Genomic DNA, 25,241 nt, shown 5'->3' on the forward strand with positions numbered 1-25,241 from the left:
TCATCAAACATTTCAGGCCTGCTGATGTGGGGGATTGTGACAAGTGCTGTGCCCCGGATGGGAGGTGGTCCCGGTCCCGGAGAAGTTGCTGGATGCCTGGCCTGGCTGGACTTTCCCACTGCAACACTTTTACTCCGCATTGTCACTCTGTGCGAGCTCTTCCTGGTCCCCAGATGCTTTCAGAATTGCTGCATACTGTGCTTGACATTTCTTTGAAGTCATTGACTGCCTTTTTCAGTCTTTTTGCCAAGATCTCTTTTCCTACCCAATCTTTAAGCATTGATGGACCTCAGGCATGGTCTCTAGTCCTCTTCTTTTCTCAGTCTGTATTTTATCAACCCTCAAAGCTTATATACTATCCAAATGATGATGGCTCCCAAACGTAGATTTCCATCACTGACTTTTCTCTGGTCTGACTCACAGATAGAAACAGTTTCTGTATCTACTTTGATGTTCTATAAACATCTCAAAATTAATACCTTCAGAACTGAGTCCCTGGTTTCTCCTTACCCAGCTGCCCCCCAATCTCTTCCTCCCATAATCTTCCCCAGCTCAAAAAAAAAAAAGAAAAAAGAGAAGGCGGGTGCTGCAATGTAGCAATCCTTCTAGAAACTTGGATTATAGCAGTGGTGTCTTCATGAGTTTCCTGTCCCCCTTCTTGCCGCCTTCCTCTAATCTACTCTCCACATTTTTATGTAGAGTAGTATTTAAAATATGCAAATATAGTCATGACAGTCTTCTGCTTATAAATCTTTATGCTTCATATTACTCTTAGGACAAAAGTCTAAATCCTTAATGTGGCTTCCAGGGCCTTGTAAGATTGGAGTCCTGCCTAGACACCTCCTGTCACTACTGTGGTTCACATTCCCTTTATTTGTATGTCCTATCCAAAAAGCACCCTTGTTCCATATCAGAACTTTAAAAAACTTTGTTTTCTATGATTATAATTTTTTCACTTTCTGTTCACCTGGGCAATTGCCTAATTCATTGTTTTATATACCCCATAAATTTCCCTCATCAAATGGAACAAATTTGAGAGTTACATATTTACTTTTGTGCACATTTGTTATACCCATTGCCTCCTCTACTAATCTGTTGGCTTAGGGTACAGGACTGTGTGTGTTTGTTTACCACTGCATTCTTAATGCCAAGAGAGAGCTTGGCATGTAACAGGACTCAAAAATACTCACTGTATTATAGATTACTACAGGAAGCTAATCTTGATATCAGACTTAGCTGTACCTAATGAGAGACGATTTTGAACTATTTTAAGTACAGTATAGACTCTGGAGCCATACTGCCTGGAATTGTAACTCAGTCCTCTCAGTTATTATCTGTAGATCCCAAGTAAGTTACTTCATTGCCTTGTACCTTGTTTTATTACCTATAAAATAGTCATATTAATATGACCTACTTCTTTTGCTTGTTACAAAGATTACAATAGGCGTTAATATATATCAAGTGCTTAGAATTACCGTAGTCATTATTGTTGCTTCTACTGTATGCCTGATGTAGGAATCATTCTGCAATATCTCTGCCTGGAAGTTTTGCAGTTTTACAGAAGGGGAACATTTCTCCTGAAATCATGAGCTACTTCTAATGAAATTCTAAGCCATTTTTAGTAGACTTCGTCATAACTCTCCTCGTAATAATAATTTCATTATCTCTCATATTTTACAGCTACTAAATACTTTCATAAATATCTGATTTGCTCATGAAGACAGCCACCTAGGAAAGCGTGGCCATTGGTTCAGTTTTACAGATGCAGAAGCTGAGCTGAGAGGTTGCCCTAACATATCCGGAGGGAGCTCTTGTCTGTAGAGAATGTGTAACACGACTGGGACTAGGAAAAAAAATTGAAATTTTCTATGTTTTTTGTTCATGTCATATTTAAAAATTCTCTATATTTTGTGTTTATCTTTTACTTATATTAGGATGATAATGTTTATCACTTCTAAATAATGTGTGATATTATACGATGCTATCCAAACTTTTAACTCCTTATTAAAGTCTACATTTTGAAGAGTGGACTTAGATAGTGAACACACAGTTTAGTAGATGTTCACACAGTGACACAAGATGGAGACACAGGATGTACCAGTGCCACAGATGTCTCCCTCACTCTCCTTCCCAGTTAGTGCCATAACCGTTATCTCGATTCAGTAGCATAGCTTTCTTTTGCTAATTTTTATAGTTTATGTAAATGATGTAAGTGGAGCCATATGACATGTTTTATACTGAACAATATAAACGACTTTGATTCATAAGTGAAAATTTTATATGGTCATCTTCAGGATTTTTAAACATCTGTTTTCCTTCCTCCCTGCTTAAGTCTGTGAGATGCACCCATATTGTTTCGGTAGGTATTTGCACACGTTGCTGTACAGAATCCCATTGTGAGAAAGTACACAAGTCACTCATTCATTGATGGGCTTTGGGGTTGTTTCTGATCTTTGGCTATTAGGAATAAGACTTGAATGAACATTCTAAGAGCAACTTTTGGTGACCACACGCAGGGCTTATGCCTCAGAGAGGAACTGCTCAGTCACTGGTTATGTGTATGTTTGGCTTCAGTAATTACTGCCAAGGAGTTTCCGAAACAGCTGTGTGAGTTTGCACCCGCATTGCCTCACCGACACTGTTCCTTCTGCCTTCTTTTTTATTTCTTGGTACTGGGGATCGAACTCAGGACCTTGCTCTTTGCGAGGCAGGCGGCGGAACCACTGAGCTAAATCCCCAGCCCTGCCTTCTTATTTTAGCTGGTCCAACAGGAACATTGTTCTCTTGAGGTTTTAATTTGCATTTTTTTTTGATGAACAGTGAAGTTGAATACCTTTTTCATAGGTTAATTTATCCTGCGAAATATATATATTTTTTTATCAGCTCTTGTATTTACTTATTTTGCAGTACTGGGGAGTAAATCCAGGGGTCACACATGCCAGGAAAGCTCTGTACCACTGATCTACCACCTGACTTTCTTTATTTTTTCTTTATTTTTTATTTCTTATTTTTTTTTTTGGTACCGGAGATTGAACTCGGGTCTTTGCGCATGCGCAGCAGGCGGTGACACCACTGAGCTAAATCCCCAGCTTCCTGCGAAATATTTTTATTACCAGGGAGTGCAACTAAAAACTTGAGACTTTGAATGCACCGGATATTTTCTCTAATCCCTTAGACCGCTGCAGGGAGGAAGTTCTGTCTTTGGGCCGTGACAGGAGTGAGAAAGTGGGAGCAAACAGAGCAGGCAAGAACTGGCACCTGTCACCTTTGCTCACCTCTACTCTGGGCCTGAGGAGAAGCTTGTGCTGTGGCCAATACCAGTCCTCTTCTGCCCTGCTGTGATGTCCCTGGACATACTGTCCGTTCAGTGACTGGCCACTAAAGACTGTTTCACTGCATTCAGAGTGAAACAGTCTAGTGACAACCTGTAAGCAAGTCAAGCACAAAAGAGTACTGTATGTGAAACTTAAGAGATTTTTAAAAATCTAGCCTGAATTTTCTATAACCTTCTTGGCTGGACACTTGGCCTCTGCTTGCATACTTTTGGAGATGATGAACTCACTACTGCATGAGCATTCCTTTTTATTTGCTGTCCTGTTTTATTTTTAACATGAGCAGAAACCTGCTTTCCTATGCTCTAAATCATTGGTCTATGCCATTTCCTCTGAGAGCACAAAGAATAAATCCAGCGCTTCTCTCTTTAGCATTTGGAAAGTCTCCAAACAGCTCTTGTGTCTCTGAAATCTCCTCCTCTGGGATAAAGTGTTCCATCCTTCAGCCACAGCCCATTTGACAAGGTGTCCAGAGGGATGGTCCCAACTCATCCTTCCCATTTGCATTCACTTGGACGGACACAAGTTGGCCAGCATCCACCTTCAGATGCAGTGTCTAGATTGGGCTTGCGAGGCCATCTGAGCTGCAGAACTCTCCTGCCATTGCTGTTCTCTCTGTGCTGACACCAACACTGCCTGTGTGGCTGGCTCTTCCTGTCAGCCACATTTCCATTCAGTTTCTTCCCCACTCACTGTCACCACCTTGTGTAATTTTCTTCATTTTCTCATTCATGCATTTGCTGATTTGTGTCTTGTCTGTCTCCCCCTTTGTGTACTCTGGGGATGAGGGTGAGGGACTCTGGATCCAGTGCTCAGGACACAGCTCAGCAGATAGAGGCTCTCAGCACCCCTTTTCCCTTTTAAGCAAAGTGGTGAAGTCAGTTTGAATTCTGCAGTCAGATTCCAGAGCCTGCGTCCTGAACTGTTATGCATCTTGTTCCCACTCCATGACTTACTTAACTGTGCTTTGCACATACAGCGTTCCTGCCCGCCCACTCATTAGATTCTGCATCCGCACACCTTTGCCTCTGTGGGCCCTAGCCTGGCAGGGGTCCCAGCAGGTGCAGCTGTCTGTGACTCAGGCCCCCGGAAGGCCAAGTGTGGCCATTAGGTGGTGCTGTGGGGAAGGGGAAAGTGGCCCCAGTGGCTTCTAAAAGAGGGCAGTTTGGCTGTGACACTGGCTGGGGAAGAGGTGATGGGGAGACTGAGACGAGAAGGCCCTGCCATCCACAAAGCCCACCTCTTCTGCCAGCCAGCTCCAGGGCCGAGGCGGGTGTCTGCGGGAGAGAAAGAAGGGCCAAAGTGGAAAAGCTCCAACTTGCTGCCCAGGGTCCAGCGGTCCCAGGGCTGATGGCGGTGGGGAGGGGGACACTGAGGACTTCCCCCCACATTGCTTGCCTCCCATGCCTGCCTATACAGGACTGTTCTGGTGCCTGCCTGCTGGTTAGTGTCCCCCGCCTAACACCCCCCCCCACATGCACGCACACGCTGAAAGGGGGAATACTGATAGGACAGGCACCAGCCACTAACCCTTCTTGGTTCTCAGTTTTCCTAGGAGTCTCTTGGGCTGTAAATTCCTCCAGAACGGAGAGCCTGTTCTGCTTTTCCTCCGTGTTCCCACCACACCAGGCATCATGTCTCACACACTTAGGTACATGATTAGGACAATTGGCCATCCCAGTTTATCCCGAACTGAATGGGTTTCCAGGATGCAGGACTTCTGGGGTCCCGGCCAAATCAAGATGAGCTGGTTGCTTTATCAATATGAGGCCTCTCAGGCAATCCCCGAGGCTTGAATCCCCCTTTATCTCTGCCCCAGAGGTTGTGCCGTTTGGCTGACTGTGAGGCTATTCTGGATCTCCATGTGGTTTGCCCTGTGAAGTCAGGCACAGAGCTCAGTATGGCCCAAGGGCTGTCATCTGGAGCTCTCATGAGGACAGGAGATGTGTGTCTTCATACAGGGGCAGCTGTGATGGGACCATAGACCCCTCGGACAAATCTCAGTGCATGAAGCCAAGTGACAGGCTAAGGGCCTTCCTGCATACTTAGAAAACAGAGCTGGCATCATGGAAAGCTTTCTGGAGTTGCTTCATGAGTCAGCAGACTGTGTGAAGGGGTGGAGGGATCCTGGGTGGAGAGAGGAAGGTACAGGCAGAAAGGAGGCTGTGATGGGTTTTCAGGTAGGAAAACAGGCAGGTCACTTAGACACAGAAGAGAAAGGGTATCCAGAGGACACAGAATAAAGGGACAAAGGCTGGGAAAACCCTCAGCAGAGAAGGCTGGGTTTGCAAGGCAGTGAGGAATTACCATAAGGTGCTACTCAAGACTGGAGTATGTGGCCACTGAAAGCATACTACAACTCCGAATCTGGAGGGGCCACTTCCTATCACTCACCTGTCTTGTTTTTTAGCTTCGAGCTGTGTTCATACACTCTGCTGGTCCCTAGGAATTTGACTGTCCTAAGAAGTTCCCCAGGAGTGTTCCAGAGACCAGTCAACTTCCTGTCTCCTGACCTTGGGGTCAGAACTTTTGGATCTCCCATTCCCTGGCAGGGTCCCTCCCTCCGAGTCCCAGCTCTGCCCAGGAGTTGGGGTTGCAGGAGTCTTAGAGTAAAGGGCGCTGGGAGAACTGTCCACCGCCCTCTCATTTGCACACCTCCATGTCATGGGACACAGAGTGTATCAGACAGCTCTTGCGACCGTCAAACAGATCTCAGAATGTTCTCAAGCTACGACAAAAATTCGTAATTTCTGTCCTTAGATCTAACTCTGTGCTTTGGTGGTTCACATTCATTCCTCTTAAAGACATTTAAAATATTTGAGGACAATCTTCCTGCTTTCTAGGGTATTTTCTTCCCTAGACTAAATATAAAAGTTTCTGATATGAAAATCCTTGAGGCCACTGCTCTACTGGTCTACCCCTCATCCCCAAACCACCATGAATCTCCAGTGTTGGGCACAGCACCTTAGCACAGGGGCTTCCCCACAGGTATATATTGAATGAATGGCCAAATCTGTATCACCCTCCTTTGAGCTTCCTTCTTGGTATGTAGAGCCCAAGGCCCACTATTGTCACTTACTGAGTTAACTGTCAACTAGAATCCATGACATCTGTCATTCTGCTCGGTAGTGCCCTTTCCTTCTTTCTGAAAGGCTGAAGTCCAGACACAAAACTGCTGGGGAAGTCTGGCTGCTGTGTGCATGGTTCTAGCTGATGCCCGGTCTCAGGGTTTTGTGGCCATGGTCTGCATCTGTGTCATTAGGGGCCGGGCTCCAGGAGCAGCACCTCAGAGGCGGTGTGGCAGTTCCCATGACACCTGGACGAAGGTCTGCTGGCTGCTTGATGTTGCTCTCTTACCTGCAGTCTGCAGGCTTGTCACCGTCTCATCTGCCGAGGCCTCCTCAGTAATCACCAGCTTGTCCCTCTGTCTGATACGCTGGGCTCGCCCTCTCATTAGCCCTGGACTGCCTCTTGATGTCTGGGTATCTGATCTTGGACTCCAACTTGTGCTTGTCTTTAAGAGTAGAGAACAAAGATGTTTCTTGGGTTTGAGCCAAGGCAGAGAAGTTTCTGTGTGCTTCCCTCAGCCCAACAGAAGTGCACATATGGGGACACTCCCTGAACCTCCTCAGGGTGCAGCCCTAGGGAGCAACTGGACCATGATGAGCACCTGGGTTTATTCCAAAGTTGGACGTGGATGAGAAGGTCTATTCCACCCAGCTGGGGAGGCAAGCAGGCTAGAATTCAGGTGTCTAGAGATGTTCAGGGACTTGAGATGTCCAGGAAGCTTTTGGAAAGATGCATGGCCTGCAGAAAAGGTAGCTCCTACCTCTGCATAGGGACATCAACCACCTTTTTTCACCAGCGTCTCTCCAGAACCTGGCAGGCGTGAAGCCTGGCACTTGGCAAGTGGTCAGGCAGCACTTGTTGGATGGGGGAGTGAACTAATGAGAAGAAGATGGGTTCTAGAAATTTCTTCTGAGTACCACGTGCACTTTTGTCAGGTGGATGGGAGTTCTCTGCAGTAATTAGAATGACTTGAGTTAGAATCCTGACTTCATCACTAACTGGCTTTATGAGACCAGACAGGGACAGCTGAACTCCCTAAAGCTGCTGCTAGGATTCCCTTAAGAGAATGGTCATAGAACTCAGGGCCTGGCCCGCGAACTGCGGACTCAATGAGTATGTAATGGTTCTGTATATCTTGTCTCTTGAAGCCTTACCCAAATTATGCTACAGTTCTATCCTATCCTAGGACATCTTTATGATTGAGAGTCCAGTGTGATTCCAGTGCCCAAGTCCCTCACTTTAGCCAACAGATGAGACATGGGCCCTTCAGGGGTGGGGTCTTTTTATCATACTGACTGAGTAGGCAGAGTGCCAGGAGAACTGATAAGCTCTGCCTCCCCTCAGGATGCTGACTCTTGTCACAGCTTGCTCTGGGCCCCGGGCAGAGCTCAGGATGCTGCTGAGGAAGCAGCCTTTAGACCTTTCATGTCAGTGCTGTCCCTCTGTGGCCCTTCCACATGATTCAAGTGCCCACCCCATATTTTCTCCACAGGTAGAAAAGCACTGGGGCATGGCCAGTGTAGCCAGGTTGCCTGGCTTTCCTGAAATGGCCAGATGACAGGGCTGACAATTTTGGCTCTTGACTCTGGGTTTATCTCTGAGGCATGTTTAGTTCTTCCCTCCGACATCGATGCTATGTTTCTAGGTGTGATGGGTTGATTTAGGATATCTTTAACACAATGTCCCTCTTCCTCATTTCAGTCTTTTCCTCTGGAAAGCGACATTGAAAGAGGAGAGATTCCGTAGTGGAAAGGACCTGCAGCTGACTGCATGTGAGCAGTCCCAGCCTCCTGCTGCGTGTTCTGATGTGTAAAGTGTGTGCCTGGTTGAGCCTGCCAAGGCTGTGAGTGGGGTGTCCAGAGGACCTGAAGGAGGCCCTTTCCATGTCGGTGTTCTGTGCACCTGTGAGGTCTGCTTTTATTCCTGCTTAAGATCCCCTCCCCACAGGAGAAAATAATCAGCACAGGACAGCAGGTGTTCGGGTGGTGGGGAGGACAGAACACGCGCCATGTCAGGTATCAGCCTCAGGATCGGCTTTATTATGTGTTTTACCTTCACCGGGGAGAAGAAGGTGAGGAAGCTGGAGCGCAGGCCAGCTTGTATCCCAGAGACACAAATCACATCTCTACAGAGGGCACATGGTGACCAGGAGGGGCCCCAGAAAGACCAGCTACGCAGCACAAAGATTGACAAAGACCCCAACGTCCCATCTTGTATTTCCTTGTTGGCTGTTTGAATTCAGTCCTTCACATAATTTTCTTTCATTTTTAAAAAGCACACTCAACATTACAGTGTCCAACCATTGTCTCTGTTAGGGCCAGAGAGAAAACTACCCAATTTTTGATGTTTGCACCCTAACCAACCTCTTCTTAACTCACGATTGTGGTGGTGATGACACGCAAAACGTCCATCAGAGTCAGGTTGCTGTGAGGCTTGAATGAGGCCCTGACACTAGAAGATGCATGAAGGCACCCTTCCTTGTTGCTTACCAAGGGCTAGGAAGAATTTGCCCCACGGGAGCTGTGTTAGGCTTTGGTGTTCTTGATAACCACACCATTCCTACATTTGATAGTTTCCACCAGGCTGCTGAGAACAATACTTACTCATGGAGGTTGATGACATACAGGGAGAACTGTCTTCAGAGACACAGACCCAGTCCTGGAGTATGGAGGAAGCCAAGAGGCAAGAGGGTACATTGCACACAGAGGAGGAGGTCACCGAGTGGGGGCTGGGATTGGGTTTTCAACCGTTGGCCATCTTCTTAACCCAGATGGCATATGAGCAGCTACTTCCCCTTGCCAGGGGGTGAACACTTCCCCTGGACTTGCTGTGGGCTCACCTCCACACATTTTGTTTGGGGTGGCTCCTGGCATGGCTCCATCCACTGAGGTAGACATTGGTCTTGGCATGGATCTTGGACTTGTTGTGGGCAGTTTTCTTGGCTTACCTCTGGGCACTGAGAAAGATATACCTCTTGGGCTTGTCCTAGGCCCTTCTCTCGGCAGGCGTCCTGCTGGTGGGGCTTGCACACTTCCTCAGCCTGCGCCTGACACTGCTCTTGGGCCTTTTGAAGACATGATGGGGGCACACATGGCTGCTTGTACTGCTGATCACTGAAGGACATCCTAGAGTGATTTGTAGAACCTGAAACCAACACAAGATTTAAAATGATCTGCAATAAAAATGCCAGCCTGGGAACTGGGGCATGAAGAGTTGAGAGAAGGAAAGGGGGTTATTAATCTTAAGAACTCATTTCTACTTTTTATCCTTTTCTCTTCCTATCCCTCTTCAGCCCTCTCTGACACTCATCTGTAGGGGGAAAGTACTCTCATGGCTTTTCTCTGGACAGCCAGAACCCCCAAATCCTAGGCCCACCATAGCTCTTTTCTTTCTCTTCTCTTTTACTAATCCTTTTGAAAACCAGAAGCAAGAGACTACATAGAATACACAAGGTGGTTAGCAATGCCCAAGAAATGATAAACCTCCTTTAAAAATCAGTAGAAAATATACTAGGAAGAGCAGACCCGTGGTCTCACAAAGATGGAGAAGTAGGGAGAAAGAGGGCACAGATGAGTCCACTCACCTGATCTTCAACAAGATCCAACCAAGGACGTGCACTGTGAGTGCAGCAAGGCAGGGGACTTTTATGTAGTGCCTGGTCTGCCTCCTGCGGGACCGATGGGCCACGTGGGGCTGCAGTCCTGACCGTGGAGTCACCGTAACGAGCTCCCTCTGAAATCACGGACGGCTCGAGTCACTGCTTGGGATGCCTGTCATTCAGCCCATGCTTTGGCCTCTGACTCTTCACCAGACCTCAGCAGGGAGGGGCTCCTCTCAGATCTCTTTCATTAGAGGCGGCAGAAAAAGAATGTTCGTACAGTGTTATCTCAGCCTGTTAAACCACAGGTGGAGGTGTCTTGCCTGCCCAAGCCGGTGCAGGATGTGGTGAGAGATAAGATCCACTTTGCCCATCTCGTCAACGCCAGCGGGAAGACTGTGCCTGAAGTCGGGTCTGTCTGGACCAAGGCTTTGGATGGCCAGGTTAGGACATTCCGATCGGATCCTCTCTGCCGAGCCTAGAAAGTACCATTTCGAGACGCAAGGAAGATGGCTTGTCCTGTGGTTCAAAGTAAATAAGAGGACACATCACTTCTGCTGGACAGTAATATTTCCTGCATGAAGGGCCCCAGGGAACTTGGGGTCCTTTGTCCTCTTGTGTTGGGAAGTGGGGTAGAGTGAGAGGACAGGAAATCTTCATCTTCTCAACCTCGATTTATGACAACTAAAAATGGAGTCCCAGAGTTTTCATGGTGACTGGGAAGACAGGTCACAGCAAGCTTACCCCATCCCCTTGCCTTCTGAAAACCTTTTCTTAGAACTCAGGCCTATAAAAGCCAGATGATGAAAGGAAAACTTGCACAGCAAACACACCCAGCTTCCTGCACCACTAAGTTTTGGTTTACACTGTTAACCTTTTACCTGAGGTTCTTTGGATGTGGGACATAGCTGGATGTAGAGGAAAATGCCATTTGGTATTAGGAAAGAATTAATTATGAAAGAAGCCCCTAGTTCATAAAGTGGCGGCTTTTGCTTCTAATGCTGATCAAATTCCAGGCTCTTTTAAATTGATGGTGCTCCTTCTCTCCTGACCTTGAGGCTAAATTAAATCCTTAACTTGAAGAAGTAGGCTTAGGTAATTTCTAAAGAAAAGTATTGGCTGAAATCAGTAATGCCTTTGAATATTTCTGTAGGTTTTAGATACTGGATAGCTGAAAAGTTTGTAAAAGGTAAGCTAGGTGGCGGAGCACATAGTTGTTTTGGCTTTTAACAGTGGTGCAAGTAGGGTTGGAATAACTGCAGCGTGGGCTCCTTGGTGTCCTGATAGGAGGCAGATGCTGGAGTGTGGAGGGACTTGGAAGACACAGATGTATCTGAAGAGAAACGGTCATTCGGGGAATTTTGGAACTGGGTGATTAGGTGTAGGAGGGGTAGACCCTCCTCTTCTTTTTCCTTCTTTTTGTATCTCCTCTTCCATTTCTTCTCTCCCTCTTTGTATCCTTTGTCTTTTCTGTCGAATGGTGTTTAGGAGACAAATTTTCCTGTATCCCAAGAGGCAAGGAATTCTTCACTGCTGAGTTTATGAATTCATTCTTTCAGTCATTTTCAGCCCTGCTTTAGAAGGGGCTCACAGGCATATGGAGAAGATGGGCAGAGGTCAGCCCTCACACCCCAGAAAATCTCCACTCACTGATTTGCAGAAGAAGGGTATAGAAAGTTGCTGGGGAGAAGACTGTGCTATGCTTACTGGATCATAAGAACTGCTCCAGCAGTGAAAGTGGAAAATGGCATTTCAGGCACCTCTGCAGAAGGAATCTCTGTTAGGAGGCTGTTGGACTACAGAGATGCAGGCAAAATGAAAAGGATTAGGAAAGGGATGGGTGAGAGTTTGGGGAAAGACAGCTTGATTGAGATTTCCAAAAGTTTCTTGAAACGGTGCCCGAGATGACTCTTATCCCACACACATATCTGTGGTTTTGGTTGAGCCCAAGTATAAGAAGACTAAATAGCAATGCACAGAGCAATGGAGAGACTAGGTTGTGTTCTCATGGTAGGTGCTGAACGCAGTTAAATAAAACCCAGCGTTTAGCTTCTTAAAAGGCTTCTGTGTCTATCATTGAATTGATTCATGATAGTGGAATAGTCTTGAAACGGACCCCAAAGTCCTTCTGTGGAAGGGAGTATAAGGACCTCCCAAAGATGTCCATAACGTAATCTCTAGAGTTGTTAAGTGTGTTCGGTTACTTGACAAATGAGAATTAAAGTGGCACAAAAGGTAGTTTATGGAACTAAGTTGCTAATCAGATGACATTAAAGTAGAGAGATTATCCTGGATTATCCAGGTGGGGCCCATATAACCACAGGGATCTTTACAAGTAGAAAGAGGGACAGAAGAGGTTGTGTCTAAAGTGAAAGACTCGACCCTATTGGTGGCTTTAGAGAAGAAAGTAGACCAGGAGCCCAGACTGAAGGTGGTGTCTAGGACCTGGGAAAAGCAAGGAGACAGACAGATGGTCCCACAGAGCCTCCAGAAAGGAATGCAGCCTTATTGGCACTTTGATTTTCGCCCTATGGGATTTGTGTTAAAGACTTCTGGGCTGCAGAACTCTAACACATGTTTTTGTTGTGTTAAGCCACAAAATGTGTGGTTATAACAGCAGTAAGAAGCTGATGTACCTCCACAGTGTCTGACGCTCTTGGGGACTCTGGAGGAGGGAGCTCTCCAGTGAAGCAGTAACTCTCATTGTAGGTTCCAGCGTTTAAGTAGATTCCTGCTTGTCCATATCAGGACCCTTAATCGAAGACTAGCTTTGGGTAAAGGAGACACAGAAAAAGAACTGAACTCAGGCTTCAGGACTGCATCCATTACCTATACTATGTGCAATACTGGATAAGGGGCAGCCTCTCAGAGCCTCAATTTCCTCCTTGTTGAGAAGGTAGAATACTATTTCACAGATTTCTTATGAGGGTTAACTTAGAGAACATAAACACTACCACTTAGGGCAATTGAGCTGCTTGAAGCTTAGTGCAGTCTGAATCAGTTTGGGACTCGTTTCTGCCATAAAGCTTTCCTTGGCTTCTTCACTTCACCCTGTTGTATGGCCTCTGTTCTGCCTCCTGTCTGTTCTGTGACTTCTACTCTCCTGTTCACTGTGCTGCATAGACGGTGCACTGCTCAGAGGCCCAAGTCAGGTACCTGATCTGGCCCTAACAAGATATATGACCTCATACCAGGCCCTGACCTTCTCTGGCCTCAGTTTCATCATCATTAAGACAGGAGAGTTGGGCCTTCAGTAGGGTCCATTGCAGCTCTGACATTCGGTGGCATTGTAAATGTGATCACAGATGATTACCCTAGGTATCTATGTGACCTTGTAAATGTGGCTACATGTGTGTGGAGATGCTTCCTCTTTGATTAGTTTATAATAGACCCATAGGAAGACCCACTCTTCTGTCCTTTGCACGTACCATTGACCCAGCTGGGCAGCTGAGCGAATTTAGGTCTTTGCCTAGCTACACAATGAGAGTGTTTGGGGTCTGAGCCCCGTGAGAATCATCTTCAATGTCCCAGGCACTGGGGCTGTGGCTTGGATCACTTTGAGGAGATTGTCCTACTCCACAGTAGGCCAGGTAACTACAGATGACCGGTGACCATGTAGGCTCTGTGACTATCACCAACCCTCCAGGAAGACTGGGGCTAATCTGATTCAACGCCATCTGACATTTCAGACTTTGGACTTCTGGAGCTGTTATTATTGGGAGCCAGAGAATAATTAGACAGGGTTAGCAGAATAGACTCAGGTCTCTGCTGGATGTTCCACCTAACCTCATTCCCATCAAATAACTATCTCCTTTGATCAGATAATATTTTCCAGATTTCTGTGTTTCATTCATCTGCATAATGTATTGCAGTGGGTCCGATGAAGCTGAAAAGTGCAGACTGTGGCGCATCCCATTTCCTGGGGAGTGTGTGCTTCTAGAGAGCTAACTAAGCTTGTACATTCCTGAGGGAGAGGCCACCGTCTCTCTCCCTTCCTTTCTCAGTGACACAGGGAGTCCGAATCAGAGACTTGGGATGAGCTGTGGATGACAGGCCCTCGGGGCCAGAAGGGACATGAGAGGCCACCTGACTCCACTTCCTCCTTTTGGCCCAGCGTGTTAGGTCCTTGTTCAAGGTCATGTAGTGAGATTGTGTCTGATATGAGCAATAAAACACCTAAAAACATTTAGGAAGCCACTGTATTGGAGATTCTTTATAAGTTTCGAGAAGACAAGGACACAGGTACTAGCCTGTGGTTCCCTTTTTTAATTTTGGTACCAGGGATCGAACTCCGGTCCTTGCGCTTGCGCAGCAGGCGGAGAAACCACTGAGCTAAATCCCCGGCCCTCGCCTGTGGTTCTTAACAGTTTTGGAGACGTGAGAATATTTACCTACACAGAGGCCTTCACATTCAGGGGCCAGGGACCCCATGTTAAGGACCACTAAACACAGACAGTGAGGAGGAAAGGTGTTCCTGAACTGCTAAGGTTTGCTGCTGGGTTACTACCTTTGAATCTGGAGTCTGGCTCTTCTTGGCCTAAATTGGGGTTGGAAATCTAGAATCTTCCCACAAGAAACTCACTGTGACTTTAAGTTGTTTCCTCCCTGGGCCTCAGTTTATTTTAGACTGAGGCTTTATTTTAGACTATTTTAGTTTTTGTTTAGACACTGGAAGTCCTGAGTGCACATCTAGCTCCGATGTTTAGTGATGCAAAAGTCACCTGGCTGGTCCTGGTCCTGTGGGCTTCTTGGGAGTGGGTGGGAGGGAAGCCCCTGCCTCATTCTTTCTGAGGACCCCCCATTTCTCCCTGTAACCCCTGCTTCACACAGCAGATGGTAAGAATTATCTGCTGCACTAGGTGGTGGCATAGGATTCCAAGTAATACCTAGAGACACACTTGGAGTGTTACTGGCATCCTGGTTTTCTGAATTCAGCTTCTCATGCCAGGGGTTTGGCATCAGTTGACTAACATCACCACTCCACTCTTCCCTCTTGGTGATTTTCTTATTCTTTAGGCAAAGAAACTGAGCCTGCTTCTTTCCTTGAAACAAGAAGACCTTCCTGTGCCACTCAGCTGGTTAGTGCAGAGCTAACTTAGAATCCACAGCTGTGTGATGTCAACCCCCTACCCTCAAGTCTTCCAAGATGAGAAACTGCATAGAGGCTGCCCTGGGTGAGGCTGGCAAGTCAGCATCTTGTGTCGCAAAAAGAATGGCCAAGGACAGGACTGTGACCGAGACCAGGGCTGCCTCTCTCAGCTCCACACCCATGTTTAGCACCTGCCCCCTTTTCCCTGAACTGCTGAGTTCTGAGGGTCTCTGTCTGCAGTGGGGCTAAGGAGCACAATGTGCCGGTGTTGGTACAAAGCGGCTTTTTCACCTTTGGAAAAGTGCCCCTAGCTCCAGTGAGCACCCACTCACTTACTATGGATCCTGTGACAGGTATCTTCTCTGAGAGTTTACAGTCTAGGGGAGAGTAAAGTTACAGCTGACCAGAGTGTATGGCAGGCAGCCCAGAAGGGGAGGACATGGAGTACAGACAGGGAAGCTCCTTAGAGCTGGTAACCCCTGAGTTGAGTTAAAGGGTGAGGGTTTGTGCAGGCGGGTCATTCAGAGGGGGCTCGGGGAGGAAGAACGTAGGGGAAAAGCACAGGCCGAGTCCCAAAGCCATAACCCTCTGGACTGCACCAGGCAATGCAGCAGGTATCTGCTCCTGGGCTGAAAAGTTCTTGGCGGAGCAGGAGAGCGGCAAGGCAGCTGCAGAAGGCAGCAGCAGAAGGCAGCAGGTGCTAGATCTTGAGGACTTTTGCACGACAGGTTAGGGCACTTGAGCTGCTGTCTCAAAAGCCGCTTTGTACCAACACCTCTTAAGTGAGTAAGCAATAGATTTAGATCTGAGTTTTATCAATACTCTTTGGCTGGCTTCCCCTGGAAGTAGGGCTGGAGGAAAGTGAGCTTTGTCAAGAGGTTTGAGTGGTGTGAGTGAAAGATGAGGGCTTTCTGGTGGAAAAAAGCCATGAATCCTCAGTCTGAGAAGAACATCGAGAGAGGGAGAGGGAGAGGGAGAGGGAGAGGGAGAGGGAGAGGGAGAAAGGGGGGGGGGGAGAACATAGTTCCAAAGTGAGACATCTGAGGTTTTATGTACCTCGGAGACAACTGAAAATACCCTGGCATGCATTCTATGATGTTTGTATCTTAGAATCTTTGTTTGGCAGATGAGCTACTGCGTTACCTATGAATTTGCTGAGCACCAACAGCTGTGGCGTAGAAGCAGTCATGACTTGCCATCAATAAAGCCCTCCAGAAGGTGCCTCTGTTCGTGTCCCTGGCTGGAACCTCTGGTCATGTGGAAGCAGGATAGGAAAAGCAGGCCTGTCCCAGTGAGCAGTTCCATCTTGCCATGTCCCTGCTTGCCAGTCACAGGAGGAAGTGGCAGTTGCCTCAAAGGTCCCTTCTAGGTTCCAAACAAGACTTTCCTTACACAGCCCACCCAGAGCCTTGGGTCTGCCCACAGCCGGTTGCCTCCAGCTCTCTAGGTTTTGGGGTGACCCTCGAGGCCTCTTTTCAAGGGTAGCTGTGCTCTGCCAAATTCTTCAGAAAGGACAATACAAGGGGTCTGTGGTGGGGTCTCCTTTTGGGATGTCTTAGGAGACCCCATAATTGCATGCCCATGAAGGAGAGGGCCTGTCCTGCCCTTTCTCTCTATCTGAACCATCAGGTCTGTGCTGCAAAGTCTGGTGATGTCACTCTTCGGGTGTTCCTTATTTATTCTGGTGACTACCCTGGGACTGGGAGTAATTATAGCATTCTGTGGAGAGGTGGCCCTCTCGGCACCTTCTAGCCATCCTCCCCAGAACTGCCTTTGATCGAGCTCTTTGTGGGAAAGCAGCCATTAAGAGATGTCTATCTTTGGTTTCATCTGCACGGGAGAAAGGAGAACTAAATTGGCAGTGGAGGCTTCCGTGTTCTCAGAGTGGCCTCCTCCCAAAGCGTGCTGAGCTCTCAGGGACACAGCCCTGTCCCCGCTGCCACAGAGCCACCTGGAGGCCTTCGTCTGCAGTCGGCAGTGGTACTCCAGGCGGAAGGCACCCAAGTGAGGTGCCATCTGCATGGTGCACGTCCCCTGAGATACTCTGCTAAAGTCTTCCGGGAACTCTGGGGAGGTCTCTGAAGTGCTCATACTTATTTAATGAATTATTATTTCATGATTATTTATTTTTCCTGTTATAAAATAAAAGCATATTAACAACACCAGTAAAAATAAAAGTAATCATTACTCATCACCCCATTATGCTAACATAGAATGTTCACAAATTAATTTCTATTATTTTTATTCATTGAAGCTTTTTGTTACAGATAATTGTTTTATGATGCACATTCAAGTGAGCTTTTTTTTTCTTCAGTACATTTTTCTTTTCTTGCTGGAGATTGGACCCCAGGGCCTACTGCACGCAAGGCAAGCACTCCATCACTGAGCCACATCCCCTCTTCAGTACATTTTAAATGACTGTAATACTCCATGGAGTAATAGGTTCGTGTTCATTTAATCATGCATTGTTAGATATTGGAATTTTTAAAGTTATACTATGATGATCACTTTTGTTTATACAGCATTTCCTCCCATTTTGCAATTATTTTTTCTTCCCAGTTAGAAATTTTTTTTGGCCCTAAGTTCTATAAAGTAAATCCTTTGAGTCAAAATAGTGAATCACTTCATGCCTTTGATGTCTATTATCTTGTTGGACAAATTGTTTCCTAAAATGATATTTATTTATATTCCAACTGACAGTGACACAATTTTCACATGGGAGTTCTGGGACTTATTAATTGAAAGTGATCATTTAATAGATGCAAAAGGGTGTCACATTATTCTCTCCCCCTTCCTTTCTTCCCCTTCTTCCTTTTTGTTCCTCTTTATCCCCTGTGCTGGGGATCAAACTCAGGGCTTTGTGCATGTTAGGCAATTGCTGTACTCTGAGCTTCACCTTCAGCCTTTTGCTTCCTTCTTTATGATCTCCTGTGAGGTGGGAGGGTTTTCCTGTGGTCATCGGCCATCCACCATAGCCCGCATGGCTCTGACATGGGGTTCTAGTGGTTCTTGGCCTCCAGCAGACAGTACTGTACAGAGCTCTGGAGTGTGAGATCCTAGGATCAGGCTTTCATCCTGTCCTAGAGACCCTGAGGTTTCAAGTCATCTTCACATTAGACAAGTAACCACTAATTTTCACATTTGAAAAATGAGGAGGTGGACCCCTAAAGTCATTGTCTTGCTCCCTCTTCTAATGGCCTACATCGGTAACTAGCTGATGACAAGGCCTGGGTCTTAAAGGGGGTCTCTGGTATCTTTTTTTTTTTTTTTTTGGCATAGTTTGAACTCTCTGTACTTGCCATACCCTCTGTTGCCTGAACCGTCCTCTAGCCTGAGGAGGATGGAGCTGTTGATATGCCATGATTTGGAGAACATCCCAGAGCTGACCTTTTTTATGACCTCTTCCTATGACTGTAGAGAATGCTAAACCTACTTCCATTTAGATACTGTGGACTGTAATAATCCATAGCTCGGTTGATCTGCTTGGCAGAGCTCTGTCATCTGCTTGCCTAAAGGGGTGGGCACATGACCTTCTAGGCCACCAGTGTCCTTTCCTGGAGACAACTGGAGTGTCCTCATACCCAATTTGTGCACAGGGGGAGACATTAGGAGAGGGTGGGATATATCTCAGGGCGCTGAGAGAGACTAAAATGGAGGAGCAATCTGCGTACCCATCCCCTGAAGGGCTTCCTTGTTGCTGCAGTTCTCTGTGCTAATGTCTCTCTTGCATATCCTCAGCAACATGAGCCAGTAAATTCCCTCTTGTGAATTAAGCCAGTCTGATGTGGACTCTAGCTCTTTGTAAATAATCCCCACTAAGGTGTTAGCTGTGAGTGCCTTCTCTCTGTCCATTCCTAACGGGGTCCCCCCACATACATATCTAGTTTTTTGTATCTAAGTTTTCATTTGGAAATACTACAGATTTACAGAAAACTGCAAAGTAGAGCTCCTGTGTCCCTTTCACTGGGACCCTCTCAATAGTGACGTTACATCATTGGATAGCTCAGCATCAAACCCAAGGAATGGATACAACTCCTTTTCTATTTTTGTGAGACTGTCCAGCTGGGTCTAGCGGGTTGTATTAGAGCCTGACCGGTGTGCTCAGGAGTCTTACACTTCGTCGAGGAAGAAAAGTGCAGGCAATTAAGTTGTGTGAGTGTTAGGCCCGGCCAAGTGTAGGGTACTCCCTCCACTCAGTACCCCTATGTTCCAGTACCCTGTGCACCAGGCATTTGTCAGCTTCCGAGTCTCAGAACAGTGCTGCAACTTCGGCAGTGAGAAGGAAACTGAGGCACAGAAAAATTAAATAACTTGCATAAATCACAAAGTTGCTAGGAAACAGAGCTAGAGTTTAAACCCACACGGTGGGTTCTCAGAGCCATCTGCATAGCCATTAGGATACCGTACTAAGAGTTTGCTAAAGTCCGCCTCCGCTTTTCCTCTCAGGCCCTCTACGTTTCACTCCCTGGGGTTCCTGCATTTTCCCAGCTGCCGCCATGTTCACTGTTCTCCCAGGGGCCTGTGCTCCTGCGATGCACTCTGCAGGACGGGCAGCTTCCTCTAAGAAGCAGACAGGGACAGAGGGCAGCGGGGACTCGAAGGGCTTTGGTAGTGGAGGTCTGGAACTCTGGTCCCACTCGCTCCTTAGGGATTGGTTCTTGGTGCTTCCATGCTCTGAAACGACGACGACGGAGGAAAGCAAACCCCCCAGGACCCTGGGAGGCCATGCGCAGCAGAAGTCACCTTTACTCGTCAGGTCAGGGCTTGGGTTCCAGCCGCAGGCGTCGTACGGGGCCGTGGTGGCGGCATGGTGGTGGCAACCATGGTGCCTCACTCTGGGGGTGGGCAGGCAGGGGTGCACTTAGGAGGGCAAGGCTTGGAGCAGGGCTTGGGGGGGCACGGCCGGCGGGCACTCTGGAGGTGGAGGACACTTCTCGCGTGAGCACTTTTCAGAGCAGCCTCGCAGCAGCTTCTTTAAATAGCTGGGCTGGCAGCTGGACTCACACTTCTGTTCACACCTGGGATCACAGTGCTTGGGCTCAGGGGTCTTGGGGTTGCTAGGCTTACTCATATCGTCCGTTGACATTGTTTCTGGATTGTGCAGGCCCTGCCAAGGAATACAAGACAGGTGGTCGGCAGGAAAGGATGCCTTTGGCCTCTTCAAGGCTCCTGCCTGTTCCCTTTCTTAGGCAGCATGCCCATGTGTTCAGGCCCTAGAACTTCTGAGGGAAGAGTTGTACTCACTCTCTGTGGATTTGTGGCAGCGTGTCCTGGTCCCTCCACCTTTACTCTGGCTGCTGGTCTCTTTTCTGTTTCTGTTCTACCAACTCTAGGGCAGCTCTTAACCTAGGGTCCTGGGATGCTCCTCCCCTTCAACAACCCTAAAAACCATTTCAATATAGTTGAGAACATATGGACTTATTAGACATCTACAGAGTATTCCAGCCCTCTATAACAGAGTATACATGCTTTTCTGGAGCGCATGGCATTTTTTTTTTTAAATAGATCACATACTATTCCACAAAGCCTGCTGAAGTAAATATTAATTGAATTAATTGAAATTACCCCATGCATATTATCAGACGATTGAACAATGAAAATAGAAAGCAAATGACAGAAGAAATCACAGAAAAAGTACAAGCTCCTGGAAAACTAACAACACAGTCCTGAACAACCGGTGGGTGACAAGAAATCAAAAAAGAAATTAAAAAATTTCTGGAAGTTACTGATAATGACTGAAAACTCACTGAAACCTCTGGGGGCAGAAAGCAGTTCTAAGAAGAAAGTTCATTGCAATCAGTGTTCACATTAGGAAAATAGAGCAACCACGAATAAATAATTTTTTGAAGGATCTTAAGATACTTGAGAAACAACAACAATCCAGTCCCAAAATGAAATTGAGGGATGTTATAAAGATGAAAGCAGAAATCAATGAAATTGAGGAAAAAAAAGGTATAAAAATATCAATGAGTCAAAGAGTTGGTTCTTTGGAAGAATAAATAAAATAGGTAAGCCCTTGGGCAGACTCATCAAGAGAAAGAAAAGACTCACATCAATGCAATTAGAAATGAAAAAGGTAAAATCCCAACAGACATAACCCTGTACATGATCCTAATAACTTCAATGAATGCAAACTTTATATGCCATGAACATGAACAAAGCTTAATAATATCAACAGGAATGAAAAGGAGAAAAGGAGAATTACAGGAGGAGGGGGAGCAGGAAGGGAAAGGGAAGGGGATTTTAAAAAGAAGCTGTATTATATACATGTACCTACTCCCCAAGATGATTGTGAAACACATGTATTGCAAATGTGTACTAATAAAAAAATGGGAAAAAATACAGTTGATGTTTTCTGTAACCCCAGGTGTTTAGTGCAATTCATTAAAACCATCCATAACTCTGTGAGCCCAGTGCTAAAGGCATCCATGGTCCAGTAAAGGTTCTGAAGAACTCCCACAAGGCTACTTCCCCATCTTTCTAGAGATAAGTGGGTGGTATGTGAGTGGACCCAGGCAATTCTTTTTATCCTGTGGTCTACCTATGCTACCGAAGTCTTGAAAGTTACTTTCTTCTCCTAAGGATGGGGGGCCAGAACGGTAATTAAACCCTGCTATCCATGGGCCAGACTAAACTTCCCCTTCCCTTGCCTCCACTCAGATTCTGCCAAGCATTTAGGGTGAGGGAAAAATCAGGAGAGGAGGAGACAAACTGTGAAAATCGAACTTATCAGAAATGTGCACATTAGAGCCACGAAATACGATTTTCAGAAGGGAGTCCTCTTCTGTTCTGCTGAGTTTTGCTTTGGGCTAGGTTTTTCTCCATGGACAGTTTAGCTGCAGGACATGAAGAGGGCTTTTTAGTCTCTGACATTACCTCAGGGTGGATCTAATTGTCACACCTTTGATTTCCCTTCACAATATAAAAATAAGAATTTTACCTGAGTTTTAAAATCAGCACAGTTCTCTGGGAATGCGGATCATTAAATCAAACTCTCACATTGCTAAGACTATTTTCCAGGGTGAGATGCACACTAGTTCTCGCTACGAAAACAACCGGGAACTTTTAACAAATGCAGCCCTCCTTCCCTGTGTAGTATGTCACTCCCTGGACAGGAAAACTGAAAGAGCAGCATTTCCAGCTGTCCAGATACTGCTCACCCCTTTGAGCTGGTAGTCAGCCTGACAAGTAGCCGAGAGGGTGGACGGCTCAGCTGTGCTGGGAAGGTGGACTTTCCTTCTGGGTCCTTGGTCCAGCTCCGAGGACACCAGGGTGGGGCTCCTCTGTGACATCATCACAGCACCACCAGCAGTGATTGTTGGGTGACACCAAGGCTCCCAGCTCAACTCAGCCCCTTGACATGGGAACTGAGCCATGATAAGTCACTCCCTTGATGGTCTCACCCCTTTCAGAGTCTCTCAGAATTGACGCTGGCAAGATCAGGCCACAGTGAAGATGCCTTTGTGCCAAGAGCTAGAGGCTTGCCTTTGCCCGGAGAGGAGAAGCTGGCTTGCTGTTTACCCTTGCTCTCTGTCCCCTCCACAGCTTCCCGAAGTTTTGACTCCCTGAACTTGCACCTCCACCTTTCTGCAGAGCGCTGGATTGCAGCCACTCTGATACTCCTCTTTTTATCTTTCTAGTATGAGATTCCAAAATCTTCCCTTTACCACACCATACCCCATGGCCCAAAGCCAAGGATTACTTAAGCGCTTTTTCTGATGTCCTTGAAAAATTCAGGTTTTGAGGGGAGCAGTAGGATACAGCAGTCATTTTTTAAATTAAGCCTTGGCCACTCCTTGATATCCAAGGTAAATGTTCTGTATTATAAAGAAAGTCTTATACTCCTGATCATTCCTGATCTGTTGAGCTAACCCAAGATCCTGTCTTAGAATAGAAAAGTTCTCCTCCCAGAGTCCCTCCCTGGCCTTTCCAAAAGCCTGGCCAGTGGGTTTTGTGGTTGGAAAAGGGGTGCATGTGGGTGGTAATGGGAGGGTGGTGTTGGAAGGTAAATGGGGCTTAGCCATAGTGCCTAAACATGGGCCTGGGGATGACATTCACTCACTAATGAGTCTCAAGTGACATTTGATTAAAATTTGAATATGATCGTATCCAACATGTTAAAATTCTGACAGCAAAGTGTGGGATGGATTGGGAGATCGGGTGGTGGAGTGAGAGTAGAATCAACCTATTTCAAAGAACTTCTCAAAATCTTCATGACTGCAGGAAGGCAGTAGTGGTAGAAGAAAGGATGCCAATGAAAGAAACATCATCAGAGAGGTGGATTTATGGGGCTTGGTTACTGACTTTGTAGAAAATTAAGAAAAACTGAAGATGACTCAGATTCAAAGATGGCAACATTACCACTAATGGGAGCTGAAGAGACAGAACAGGTTTGTGTTAGAGCACTAGGGATTGAGTGTGAGAAAACAGAGTGGATACAAAGGCATATCTAGTGTGCTTATTTGTCCTCGGGCCACCGGGAAGACCTGATACCTTGAGTTTATTTCAGTCCAAGATTGTTTACTGAGTGGATGAGCACGAGCGTCCAGAGAAAGACTGGAGAACAGGAAAGAAAAGAGACTGGGGAAGATGAACAGTCCTCATACAGGGTTTCCTTGGCATTCACCATGGATCAAGAGTGCCACATACAGGTAAATCCCAAGTAAGCCTAAACTGGTGGGTGAGCCAGAATTTAACTTCCTAGGATAAATGGTGTTAAAGTCACAGTCCTGGTGTAGACTGCTCCCTTATTTCTTTTCTCTACAGCTTTGTTCATGAGCCATATTTCCCCAAATTTGTTAGGAAGCAATTCCTGCATCCATCTCAGAAGACCCACCTCCACCTGCTGTTCAGCTCTGGACCAAAGCGACCAGTCTGCATCCTTTGTCACAGCAGTGTCCAAAGGTGTGATGATTTCTACTAGCCATTGTCACCTTCCTCTCTCCTTTCTTCTCTTTCCTATTTCTTGCTCCAGAAGCTCCCACTGAATGACAATACAGCATTAGCTGAACTTTCAGCAGAACATAATTTGTTCATCTTCTTCTGGTCTTTAAATCCCTCCTTTCTAAAAGTCTGTGCTCTCAGTGGCATCACATTTACTATCTCAGCTCTCAGCTTCGAGTTGGGGTTTAGGGTTTGGGGGTCAGCTGTTCCAGGATGGACCACAGAACAGGCTTCACAGGTGGCTGGGTCTCAGAAGAGGGGTTGGAAAGGGAGATGAGTGTCAGAGCCTGGCTTGGATCAAGGGTTAAGAATTTGGACCCCAGTGTCTAGTTCCTGGGTTCAAATCTTGCTTGGACCCTTACTTAACCATTCTACAAGTCTCAGTTCTCTCAGCTATATAATGATATACTAGTAACACATGTGTTAGGATCATATCTAACTTGTGTTAAGTGCATATAACATGCCAGACACATTTTGAAGTGCAAAATCTATGCTATCCCCTATTGCACTGCTTCCAGTATTCTTAAAATAGAGATGTTATGTGTGAAGAACCTCTAAGAAATGTTTGCTGTGTATGTTAGTTATCAGTTTTGTTAGTGTTGGCTTGAATTCTTCATCCCTTGTCTTGTTGGTATGCTCTCCCTCTCCGTCTTTCTTATTTTCTGATCTTGGTCCTAAAATCCCTCTTCTACAATATTTTCCTTGGAATTTTCTCCATATCATTTTCTCCTCTGCCTTCCAGCTAAAGTTCCTGATGGTGTTCATGGAAAGGTTATATATTTCAATATTAACTATTAATGGATGACTTCAGTTTTGAAAAGGGAGGGTTGATGTAAATGTTACTGATAAAGATAGTAATTTGAACATTAAGAGTCATCAGACCATTCAGCCATTCTCTGTGAATACCTGCATTGCCCTGCATGTCAATATTATTTTACCAGCCTTACAAGATTCTGAGTATCAGCAATTTTTCCTTTATTGAGTTGTCCATTTCTGTTTTTTTTTTTTTTTTGGAGGGATTGCATTTTCTGTCTTTTTCTATTCTCTACAAAACTCTTGTTGACTAAGTAGAATTTAAGGGGTCAAGTCAGAAAACAACTCCATTCCTTTCATTGAAGCCTCTTATACTCTGTCTGTGGGGTTAGCTGTCCTTTTCCTCTTGCGATGAAATCTGCAGCAGCTGTCATTGACTTTTAGGTTCATGCTAAAC

General features: G+C 46.2%; 3 protein-coding genes across 27 annotated transcripts in view; 1 reads left to right on the plus strand and 2 right to left on the minus strand.

The window, feature by feature from the left end:
• LOC110347012 (uncharacterized) overlaps nt 1-25,241 on the plus strand; it is a 66,886-nt gene that overhangs the window by 26,833 nt on the left and 14,812 nt on the right. For 10 of the 25 annotated variants that reach the window (XR_015448201.1, XR_015448196.1, XR_015448203.1 and 7 more), the window contains exons 3-4: nt 23,598-23,739; nt 23,855-23,992. The exons of 4 other annotated variants lie outside the window; for them this stretch is intronic. Coding sequence is in view for 2 of the 21 variants with exons in the window: in XM_087203537.1 (XP_087059663.1) it covers nt 23,863-23,992 (130 nt within the window). In the remaining 19 variants the exon portion in view is untranslated. 11 more of the 25 variants (XR_015448221.1, XR_015448223.1, XR_015448224.1 and 8 more) reach the window with 8 other exon arrangements.
• On the minus strand, nt 9,187-9,525 carry Prr9 (proline rich 9). Its single transcript, XM_087203541.1, has one exon. It carries the CDS (start codon nt 9,523-9,525, stop codon nt 9,187-9,189), a length of 339 nt encoding a protein of 112 aa, XP_087059667.1.
• On the minus strand, nt 18,317-20,174 carry Lelp1 (late cornified envelope like proline rich 1). The gene is given in 2 exon segments (XM_087203542.1): nt 18,317-19,988; nt 19,990-20,174. Coding segments are annotated over 2 exon segments (255 nt in total). The 3' UTR covers nt 18,317-19,918.

Source organism: Heterocephalus glaber, unplaced genomic scaffold, assembly GCF_053883595.1.
Source record: "Heterocephalus glaber isolate CG9 unplaced genomic scaffold, H.glaber_assembly_v1.0 deba00001795, whole genome shotgun sequence".
NCBI lineage: Eukaryota > Metazoa > Chordata > Mammalia > Rodentia > Bathyergidae > Heterocephalus > Heterocephalus glaber.

Bases quoted from the DNA above. Each gene is read 5' to 3' on its own strand.
- Prr9 (XM_087203541.1), bottom strand. From the start codon at position 9,525: ATGTCCTTCAGTGATCAGCAGTACAAGCAGCCATGTGTGCCCCCATCA.